Source organism: Diadema antillarum, unplaced genomic scaffold, assembly GCF_040938485.1.
Source record: "Diadema antillarum isolate AM-2024a unplaced genomic scaffold, OU_Dant_1.0 seq00000400_RagTag, whole genome shotgun sequence".
Classification (NCBI taxonomy): domain Eukaryota; kingdom Metazoa; phylum Echinodermata; class Echinoidea; order Diadematoida; family Diadematidae; genus Diadema; species Diadema antillarum.
This window is the reverse complement of record NW_027271391.1, coordinates 812,610-824,247: the sequence shown is the minus strand read 5'-3', so window position 1 is coordinate 824,247 and position 11,638 is coordinate 812,610. Positions and strand designations below refer to the sequence as shown.

Below are 11,638 nucleotides of genomic sequence, written 5' to 3'. Positions count from 1 at the left end.
GCATGATTCGGTGTTCTTTACATATTGTTTTCCGTTACAAACATTTTAGCTTGACAGACTGCCTGATCCAGTCCAGTACTTCATTCATATGCATTATCATGGCTCCATAGTTATTAGTAGCAGGTCCACATTATATGTTCTTATTGCTATTATGTTATTAACTGTTATAAAAGGAAGGAGAGGTGTGATATAGACAGCAACCCCACAGAGATGCAAAAGATAGAAGGTGATAGATATTTTCGAAAGACGCGCGAATATAATTTTTCAGGAAAGATCTGAACTTGGTAACTGGAAGAAGGGTTAGATTATGGCTGAGCAGTCACTTGAATATTCGCAGTCTCCTAGCTAGCTATAGGCATACTTGTCTGTTGAAAACAGGTTTGGGCTAGTTGCTTTTAGAAACGTGTCACCCCCCCCCCCTTTTTTTTTTGGGGGGGGGGGGTGCTTGACATGTATAAGGAAGAGAAAGATACTGTTTCGATACAACTTAATTTACAACTAATTTAAAACAAATTTTACGTATCAAGTATGATGCTGGTTTTTTTTTTTTCTGTTATACTACCGTTTGAGTTGCATGAAACGTATTTCAGAAATCGAGGAATGGACAATGAACATACCTGAATATACGCGCATGATGAAGCAAAACACCTAACTTTATGTCTTCATTCTTAAATTGAACTTCTTGAAATTCTTTCTTGAAGTCTGCAGCAGCTTTATACAGACAAGGCATCAAATGCAGTGCTGGCATTCTGCCAACATGTTACCTATACAAACCATAGGTGTGCCAGAAATTTCAGTGGAAAAAGATAATGATTTCTAAACGACAAATGAAAAACTTGGTTTGTCGTGTTCTGCTCACGCGTAGTCATGTACCTCTTCATAGCAGACCACCAATGATACTGCCCTTTATTTCAGTTAACTGGTAGATTCAAGAAAGCATGGCTTTCACTTTCCGGCTCTAACCAGGGACGCAAACATGCTGTCCTCGTCATCCAACAGGTTGTTTGGGGTGTCGTACTCGATCACGTGACCGTCACTCAGGGTGAGGATATGGTCTCCATTCAAAATGGTGCCGACGCGATGCTGTCAGTACATGAAAGTGAAGATCAAACTGGTTAGTTATTTTCCGTTTGGATTGGGCGATGTCACACCAGTCCCAATGAATTTGTCTTATGCTGTCTTATGCTGTCTTATGCTGTCTTATGAATTATTATACGGGCCCATCAAACAACACCAACAACAACAACAATATGTATATATACATGTATATATATATATACTATATATATGTATATATATATATATATATATATATATATATATCATGTGAGTGTGTGTGTGTGTGTGTGTGTGTGTGTATCAATATCAATGTCTATATACACATATAAATCTTCACCTTGATCACTGTATCAATTTGATGAGGGGAATAATCTACCCCACAGATAATTATTAATTAATTGAATTGTCATTATAATTATCCCGGGGTTAAAAACTTCATTAATATGTCGCTGAATAATAATACGTTTCCATCACCATCGATAAGTTTGTCAGTCTGGTTCAAATCTGCTTGAATTTCTTGCCAGTGGCGGATCCGGAGGGGGTGCAACCGGCACACAACCCCCCCCCCTTTATTTTTCGTAAAAAGCAAAAGAAATAAAAAAGAAAAATGAAATTAAACCCGGAAGTGCCACCAGAAATATTAGTTGCGCCCCCCTTTATAGAATTCCTTGATCCGTACCCTCCTTGCCGTAAGGATTCGACGAAGTATATTGCAAAGTAGCAGATGAATGGCACCTTAGGGGGATTTAATATTTTCTTTACATATTGATTACAGAATGAAGTTACTATTTAAACTGTGTACCCACTTAATCATCCATGTGGAATGATAAGAGAGAGTTTTTGCGACTTACCGCTATCGTCAGGACGGTTCTATCTTCAAACACATCGGCTACGACGTCTTGCAGTATGCGATCCTAGCAGGAACAACGAAAAAAAAATGTGAAGCCCAGAACACTTTTTCTTTTCTATGTGATGACTTAGATATAGTGCATTAGTATTATTTATTGGTAATCTGTCGAGGGTAACGAGACGTATAGGAGAGTATCATTCACGAGGTAATTAAAAGTATACCACTGTATGTTTCTACGCTATATACTGGTGGACATCTAACAGAGACTTTGATGATTCATAACATTTGTACGGCGCCATATACAGTATGTGTTTGAAAAAAAAAAATAGCGGCATTCCTATACCAGAATTATGTCCACATCACCCCTTAGCATTTATGCTTGTATTTACAATTTGGCGGCATGAAAACTGAGAGATTGTCAGTGACACGAGTTTAAAAGATGCGTTGTCTTGATAATATCATCAGTTACAAACTAGCGTGCAAGAGGCAGTGACCAAGAAATTGGTTACTTAGTGGTGATGTGTGGAGAATGTGGAAAATTAAGAGTGTTATGCGCTTAGGCCATGTAGGACCCTATTACGGGGGAAAACAGAGTTATTTTCTTTCTGTCCTTTTTATGACAGTATTAGCTTGGGTATAAGTCAACTTACAGTTTCGTGATCGATGGAAGCCGTAGCCTCGTCCATGACTACGATCTGTGAGTTCCTCAGGAAAGCTCGGGCGAGGCAAAAGAGCTGCCTCTGACCCACGCTGAAGTTATCACCGCCTTCAGTGACTTGGTAGTCTTTGCACAAGAGTGATAGAAAGGTTTATCATCATTCATGTTAATCAAAACTTTACAACAGGGGACCTGAAAACAGGCAAACCCTTTCCCTCAGCCCTCTTACATTACAATAAAACTGAAATCTATTTACGTGTTTAAGATTCAAGATTCAAAACTCAAATTTAGTTTCATTTCCATCAAATACACAGAGAAATTATATACAATGTATAACCAAGACATATTTGTAATGATTGCAAAAACGTAAATTCACAAAGGTTAACTAGATTATTGTGAATCCGAATGATTTAACGTGTTCTTATTTTCTTTTCTTGTCCTGAAGTAATCATGAATGTCAACCACAGATTCACGTCCGTAAAAGTGAAAATGAATTGACATGATAAAATCCTGAGGCCTTACACTTAAAAGTATCAAGATTACACACAAGCTATCTAGAGAATACGAACTGACATTCAAAATAGAGAACCACAGAAACATTAACCACAGGATTTAAAGTCTTTTTCGATAGATACTTAACTCCCCTTGGGCCGAGAAATGGATCAAGAGATTGGAGCATTTGGAAATTCTAATTTCCTAGATGATAACCTCCGTACTATGATGATATTATACACATCATTTTTGCTCACTCCACCGTAGTGTACGTAGGACAGGATTTATCAAATCTTTGCACTGTGATAATGAGAACTGTATGAAACATGTAAATTGAAATGAAGTATTTGCAAGGACTGGCTGAACGCACCAAGGCCTTCTTCTTGGCCGGAGACTATATCCTTGAGTTGAGCAATTTCCAACGCTTTCCATAGCTCCTCATCCCGTTTCGTGTCGGTAGGATCAAGGTTGCTCCTGCAGGTTTGAATATTAAATCAAATCAGGGGGGCGTTTCATCAACGAGTTCGTCGGAGGTTTTCACCGACAAATTTGCTATCAGCCAATCAGACGCAAGGATTTCAGTAGCTTTTAACAGTTGTCGGTGTAAATCACCGACAAAAAGTTTCATGAAACACCCCCCAGGATAATATTTTAGACCATCATGTGCATTACCTTCTTTTTCACAAGACAGAATATTTTTCCTTCGAAATTTGCTAGTGATGAGGAGGTAGGCAGGGCAAATAGTTTCAAGTTTTGCCCAACAATTATAAGTAAACTAAAGTAAACTATAATCTCACATGGCCTTTCAAGTTCAGCCATCGCTCATGGCGCAAAGAGATATAATATTTCCAGTAAGGGCATGGACCTGCTGTAGACAGGCTGTAATCGTGCAGTGAGATATACCTCGGGATATACATGTCACGGCAGTTTAAATAACGTTAAAGCTTGAGATTCCAGGACATTTACAACTTGCAGTAGAAAGTTTGGAGTGCACTACAATTTCAGCCAACATTTCGACGCATAGAAACTGCAGATTCGCTTAATTATTAAAAAAAAGGTCATGCTATACACGACAGACCGCGAGAAGAACTCGAGAATCTTTAGAGTGGAGACTTTGCTTGACACAAACCTTATTGTGCCCGTGAATAGAAAGGCATCTTGTGGAATGATGGAGAGACGTTGACGTAAAGTTCTCAGTGGAACAGTGGAGATATCTATCCCATCGATCACAATTCGACCTGAAACACATTCCAAAAGGAAGTAAATCACATAGTGGACAAGTCAGTCAGTAAATGATAACACTGTCCGCTTCCAAACCTTTTCAAGAAAACATACCAAACTGTCGATCCGCAACACGCCGTCATGGCACAAGTGAAAAAGATATTACAAACGAGAACGAAAATCATTCATATTTAAGCAAGTCTTCTAATCTTCTTTTGTTGTTTTTGTATTGGATTAAAACAAGTGACAACGACATAATAACGACTCTTTTGTCATCCTTTGTTGTAGTTTTTTTTTCTCGGTTGACCATGGACTTTGAATTCTATAAGACGAATAGTCAGATTAGGAGTCAGCATATTGTAATTGCTCATAGCATGAACTTTCATCCGAATCCGGAAAAGAAATTGTTTAGTAATGGTCGTGGTAATGGTGATGTCCTAGGCAGATATGCGAAGTAATTAAGATTTAAATACACCATCCCTGTAGCATGGAAGCTTTAGTATTCTTTGTACCATGAAGCTATATGTAGCTCCGTGTTCATGCAATAGGCAGCCATGTCATTTGTTACCAGAAGTAACAAGATACCTTGGTATGTGTCGATCATTCGGAATAGCGCCAGCGTGAGGGATGACTTTCCACTGCCGGTTCTGCCACATATTCCAAGCTAATGACGAAGAAACACAATAAATGATAATTCAGCATGATACCAAAATAATTTGTGAAAAAGTCTGGGGCAACATTATTTTCGGACATTGATATCCATGTACTCTTCTGTATCGTCTCCTTCGTAACATTTGAAGCTAAGTATAGTTTACGTTAGTCATCAGTCTTCACGTCAAACAGATTAACAATGCAGGGGAATGTAAACATTACGCTTATCAGACAGTGTAATGTGAGTTAGTCTCAGACAGCGATTGAGATACAATTTTACTATAATCAGCACTATTTTTGTCTTGCATTAAAGACTAAGAATAACTCTCATGACGAAAAGGGATTGAACAAGGCGCTGTTGCATGAACCAAGCAAATTATATATGTTGCGTGGATCATCACAAGATACAAATGCCGTATACGCGGCGCAGCATTAACACGCCATCCAGTAGCGCCTCTTGAATCCAACTTCTCAGATGACTAAATAGCAACATGAACAGTAGTCGCCACTACAATGGGCTGCTACCTGTATCACTTCTACATTTTTGTCTTCATCAATACGTTCTTACAATCATAAAGAAATGAACTCAACTTAATATGACAAATGCTCAACTCGAAATTCAAACTCGGGCTGCGTTATACACAGGCACATTATTCCTGCTAGCCAAAAGGGACACCTAGAGTTCGTGCGTAGCACTGGCGTAGCCAGGGGGGGGGGGGCGATGGGGGCGGTCGCCCCCCCCCTAAGATTTGGACCGGGGATTTGGGAGGCGGAAAAAAAAATGCGTGTATACTGTATGCATGCACATGAAGCGGGTCTCCTTTGCAACCTTTCATCAAATAAGATATTTTTTTTAATTTTTCACTCAAAGTGTGCACCAGATCGTTGAATTTCAATTCAAAATATGCAAAATCTCTCGTGCTTGGGAGGGGGTATCCCCCTCCCAAACCCTCCCCCTCTGTGCCTCTTTCCCTAGCTAAGTACACTTTTTAGATTTACAAAAAATTATGAATAATTCTGAGTGCACAAGACTTATCACTTATATTCCGAAAACTCAAGGTTCCCTCATGCATAAGGGGAATTTCCCCTTTTAATCGACCCTTTCCTCCCTCAGCCCCCCCCCCATCAGTTTTTTTTTTTTTTTTGTGATTTCCCAAATGTTGATTCCATCAAATATGCGTATACGAGATATCTCAATTTCAACCTTAAAAAGGCAAAAGCTCCATCGGAAGGGAAGGGTGGAGATAACACTTGCCCATGCCTTCTCCCTGCTCGCCCGCCCACCACCCCCCCCCCCCCCCCGCCATGCATAGAAGTAGACTGTGGCTTTACCCAGATCGCTTTATTTCAATTCTAAAAACGCAAAAGCTCCACGAGCGGGAGGGGGAATCCCCCTTCCCCTCTAAAGCTCTACCTCACTAGACTTTATACATACACACAGATGGTGCACATTCGGAATAAGAGCTAAATTCCGTGATTTTAACACTTCGATGAAAAAGTATTGCACCAAAAATTTGCACCAGATCGCTGAATTTCAAGTCTGTAAACGCAAAATCACCTATGCCCCTATCTGCCCCTATCTACACCCTCGTGTGCATGCTTTTTCTGTTTGATTGCTGAACAGACAGCGTTCATGATATTCAGTGTAAGAATTAATACAAGGAGACTAGTGTAATTAAATTATACCATTTTATAGGCAAATTGTTCAATAATAATCTACACTAAAATATACTGCAACCTTAAACAAGTGGGACTGTTTCAACTCGTTAAAACACGCAAAAACATGCATCAAATTGCACCATTTGCAACATCAAAATGCAAAAAGTTCTCACCGTGGGAGGGGGGACACCCCCCTCCCACACCCTCCCCTCCCCCTCTCTCGCTCCGCTCGCTAGGGTTCAGTCGCGTTCATGATATTCAACGAAAAAAATTAATACAAGAAGTGTATTTTAATTATACTATTTTATAGGCAAATTGTTCAATAATAATCTACACTAAAATTTACTGCTACCTTAAACAAGCCAGTGGGACTGTTTCACGTCGATAAAACGCGCAAAAACATGCATCAAATTGCACCATTTGCAACATCAAAATGCAAAAAGTTCTCACCGTGGGAGGGGGGACACCCCCCTCCCAAACCCTCCCCTCCCCCCTCGCTCGCTCCGCTCGCTAGGGTTCAGTCGCGTTCATGATATTCAACGAAAAGAATTGATACAAGAAGTGTATTTAAATTATACTATTTTATAGGCAAATTGTTCAATAATAATCTACACTAAAATTTACTGCTACAGTACCTTAAACAAGCCAGTGGGACTGTTTCACGTCGATAAAACGCGCAAAAACATGCATCAAATTGCACCATTTGCAACATCAAAATGCAAAAAGTTCTTACCGTGGGAGGGGGGACACCCCCCTCCCACACCCTCCCCTACCCCCTCGCTCGCTCAGTCGCGTTCATGATATTCAGTGAAAAGAATTAATACAAGAAGTGTATCTAAATTATACCCTTTTATAGGCAAATTTTTCAATAATAATCTACATCAAAATAAACTGCTACCATAAACAAGTGGGACTGTTTCACGTCGATAAAACGCGCAAAAACCTGCATCAAAATGCACCATTTACAACATCAAAATGCAAAAAGTTCTTACCGTGGGAGGGGGACACCCCCCTCCCACACCCTCCCCCCCCCCTCGCTCGCTCCGCTCGCTCGGGTTCAGTCGCGTTCATGATATTCAGTGAAAAGAATTAATACAAGAAGTGTATCTAAATTATACCCTTTTATAGGCAAATTTTTCAATAATAATCTACATCAAAATAAACTGCTACCATAAACAAGTGGGACTGTTTCACGTCGATAAAACGCGCAAAAACCTGCATCAAAATGCACCATTTACAACATCAAAATGCAAAAAGTTCTTACCGTGGGAGGGGGACACCCCCCTCCCACACCCTCCGCCCCCCCCCCCTCGCTCGCTCCGCTCGCTCGGGTTCAGTCGCGTTCATGATATTCAGTGAAAAGAATTAATACAAGAAGTGTATCTAAATTATACCCTTTTTGGGCAAATTGTTCAATAATAATCTACATCAAAATAAACTGCTACCATAAACAAGTGGGACTGTTTCACGTCGATGAAACGCGCAAAAACCTGCATCAAATTGCACCATTTACAACATCAAAATGCAAAAAGTTCTTACCGTGTGAGGGGGGACACCCCCCTCCCACACCCTCCCCCCCTCGCTCGCTCCGCTCGCTCGGGCTCCGTCGCTTCGCTCCCTCGCAGACTAACCGCCCCCCCTAAGATGAAATCCTGGCTACGCCGTTGCTCCACGTAGTGGAGGCCTACCTTGTCTTGAGACGGGATATTGATGTTGACGTCATTCAGCACGGCGTCCAAGTCGCGAGCGTACCGTACACAAATGTTTTCTATCTGGATCTCGCCTTTCTGTGGCCACGAGGGAGGAGGCTCAATGCCTAGATACCAAGGAAAATATCAGCATTTACTACTAGCGCCTAATGCTGTTCAGAAAGAATCATTCATTCTGTCTTTCTGTCTCTAGCTTTGGAGGTGTGTATATTAATGTGTATATGTACAATGATATTAATGCTCACACCGTACTATCACGATGTCTTTCTCAGTCCAGTCAATCTTATGTTATAATCTGATCCAGCACTTTTAACAATAAGTCCACTCACCTAAATCGCAAGAAATTCGATAAACAAGGGAGGAAAAGAGATTCTGTAAATTAGCTAAATAGCATACAAACAGTGTGCAAAAGTTTATCAGAATCTAGTACTAGGGCAATACCCCTGAGGCGGGTGGTCGATCCCAAAGGGTATACGAACACAATACCCCGAAAGCATACAACGTCCTGTAGGGTTAAACTATACTTTCGGCTCAATTCAACATTCCTGTATTTCATTTAAGAGGCTAAGGCAAGGTGGCCCAAGGGTAAAGGAAAATAATGATCGAAATTTCAACATGTTCCATTTAAAGTGATATGATGCATAATGCAGGAAAGTTCACCCACCTCCATAGTCCTCTCCTTCAATATCGGAGTAAAATTTGACCCTTTCTACGGCATTCATCTGCAGCTCCAATTCTGCCGCCGCTCGAACCGTCAGGGTCATGTACAGCGATATCTACACATAGAAAGTACACAGGAATCATGAAGCATTATCCTGCATATATAATTAATTGGCAACTTCTTCGTAGTTTTCGTACAGTATCACTTTTCTCCTGATACCCTGCCTCCGGAGAATATTTGTATTATATTTTATTTTCAGACAAACAGCGAGTTTATAATGAAGGTAGACATTCAGTGTGAAACAAAAAGATTAATGAAAAACAGTGGTTACCTCAAGTGAGCATGTATCACCTAGTGACGGAGTAAACACGATACAGTTCCTGATTTTCAAAGAGTAAGCCGTCAGTTTGTTTATTTATTTTTTTGTCGTAAAGTCCTTCATTTAAATCAAATGGTCTCAAAGTAAGATATAGTTGGACGCTGCTATAGGCAGGGGGGGGGGGGCAAATCGATGTTCTGAAAGGTTTTTCTCAGATATACAGTGAACGAAATTGAATATTTAGAATGGAACAAGAAGGTTATTGCAGAATTGGTGGTTACCTCGAGTGAGTATGTAACAGCCAGTCCAACGTAACTGGCTTCAATACCGAAGTAGAACGCTCCCAATAGACAAAATAGACTGGAGAATAAGACCACTGTGGCACCCAGCCATTCCTTGTGGAAAAGGACACAATAAGAAAAGCGGAATGATTACAATATTAGTCACTTTTTTCCTTTGTTTATGATATGCGATGTTCTCCTAGAGCTTTGCGTTTGTGTGTGTGTGTGTGTGTGTGTGTTTTTTTTTTTTTTTACGGCGTTGTATTTCCACGCAAGGTACCATGTTGTTTAGTTCAACTTATTTTCACATTTCCGGGGTTTTTTTTCTCAAAGGAATAACCAATTAATTAATTGAAATTGATTCAACAAATAGGAATACCAAAATGCATACAACCATATCTTGTGATTGCCCCAAATAAAGAACGTAATAAACACAAAATAAATATCAATGGTCGTGTTAATAGTATGAAGGCGTCTCAAAGAAGTAACAGAAATATCATAGGGCGTACACAAGCTAGCTTGAAAAACTATAGGTCCCAAAATTCATGGGTGTGAAATTTATGAAGGACGGATATGAATGTCTTGACCAACTAGAATTATTCAAACAGTGATATCCATACGTAAGCAGCATGGTGTGCATTAATACATATAAACTATTATAATTCATATATGCTGCATTTATGCTGAGGTTCAAGATAACAAGAAAAGGCGTTTTGTTTGTTCTTTTTTTTGGAGGGGGGTTCCGTTTTCAATAGGGTCGGTTGTTTAAACAAATCTCCTTTTTATCAGCGTTGTGAAATGTTTTTCTTTGTTGAGTCAAACTACATATAATGCGATCAAGCATATTACACGGACTTAGGCTTTGCTCCCTCTATTCGAGTGGGAATAACGACGTCGGGTTATTTCGAACAGATATCAAAACTATCTGTATAAACATTGCATATACAACTTGGGATAGTTCAGGAAGTGTATGTTACAATGCTGAGTTTTTATCAGTGTTGTACCCTAAATATTGATTATTTCTTTTAACAAATGCTAATGCGGCCAGTTCCTGTAACAGAGGCTATTTCTACGTAAATATAATTTTGACAAAATATATACCAGACGAAAGCCGATCCAGCGCTGAGACATAATAAGGTAGGCATACACTCTGTTGTTGACCAATATTCTGTCGAGTGCAGTCTGAAAGAACCTCTTCTGGTCCCTGCACACACAAGAATTATATACCATACAAACATGACAAAATAGAGACGTTTTCAGAAGAGAAACTTGGATGGTGATGTCGAAGAGAATGAAACATTACCTTGGAATGACAACGGGTTTGACACTTTAATGGCATTCTTTTTGAAGGGAAAATACACAAATAACGTGGATTTGGGTAAGTGGAGCAATAGCAGCTTCTCAGGTACAGTATACGCCATTCACTATGTCACATCTGACCAGTTTGACTCTCGAAACTACATGCAAATTTCCCTTTCTTCTCCTTTGTGCTCCATAATTGTTTGTCCCCTATGATGTCATCTTTTTTTTTTAAGACACCGGTCATTGTCTACTAAAAATTTCGGTTTTTACTTCATTTCCTTGCATGCTCTTTTTTTTTCTTTATTATGGGGTGAAGTAAACAAACGAATAAGTGTATTAAAGGAAACACATATGCAAAATAATGAAGTAAAAATTTGCCTATGAGAATCAATATAAACACACTTACCATCTTTGGCAATGAATCCGGAATTTGAAATGAATAAGCGCATTTTGAGAAGCTAAACTATACATTTATTTATGTCACTCAGCGTTGAGTAAAGTGTTCACAAACTGAATTATAATGACATTCAGATCTTAAGTACCCACTGCTTCGCGTGAGACCTTACAGCGAGGAATAGCCACGACATCTTATATGGACAATATCTATGTATACATTCGAATGTTAAGCTCAACGAACCCAAACGATCGGATGGTCGGCAACCCGTTTAGAGTCTCTGAGAAGTGAGCGAAGACCGGTGAACGCGTCACACTTTCGCATCGTTGGAGCTCCCTGTATGAAACATCGAAAAAAAAAAATTAGATCAATGAATGCGGCG

The 11,638-nt window shown here is 39.7% G+C and overlaps 1 protein-coding gene across 1 annotated transcript in view; it reads right to left on the bottom strand.

The window, feature by feature from the left end:
• Window positions 1-446: 446 nt before the first annotated feature.
• The window catches only part of LOC139732129 (ATP-binding cassette sub-family C member 9-like), a 34,350-nt gene continuing 23,158 nt past the window's right edge, over window positions 447-11,638 (bottom strand). Inside the window, exons 22-32 of the mRNA XM_071643001.1 lie at window positions 11,500-11,592; window positions 10,662-10,764; window positions 9,561-9,674; window positions 8,964-9,075; window positions 8,279-8,406; window positions 4,866-4,944; window positions 4,189-4,297; window positions 3,430-3,533; window positions 2,560-2,693; window positions 1,911-1,973; window positions 447-1,083 (exon numbers count right to left, since the gene is read on the bottom strand). Of these exons, the coding sequence (XP_071499102.1) occupies window positions 946-1,083; window positions 1,911-1,973; window positions 2,560-2,693; window positions 3,430-3,533; window positions 4,189-4,297; window positions 4,866-4,944; window positions 8,279-8,406; window positions 8,964-9,075; window positions 9,561-9,674; window positions 10,662-10,764; window positions 11,500-11,592 (1,177 nt within the window). The 3' untranslated portion in view covers window positions 447-945. The remainder of the gene's footprint in view (window positions 1,084-1,910; window positions 1,974-2,559; window positions 2,694-3,429; window positions 3,534-4,188; window positions 4,298-4,865; window positions 4,945-8,278; window positions 8,407-8,963; window positions 9,076-9,560; window positions 9,675-10,661; window positions 10,765-11,499; window positions 11,593-11,638) is intronic.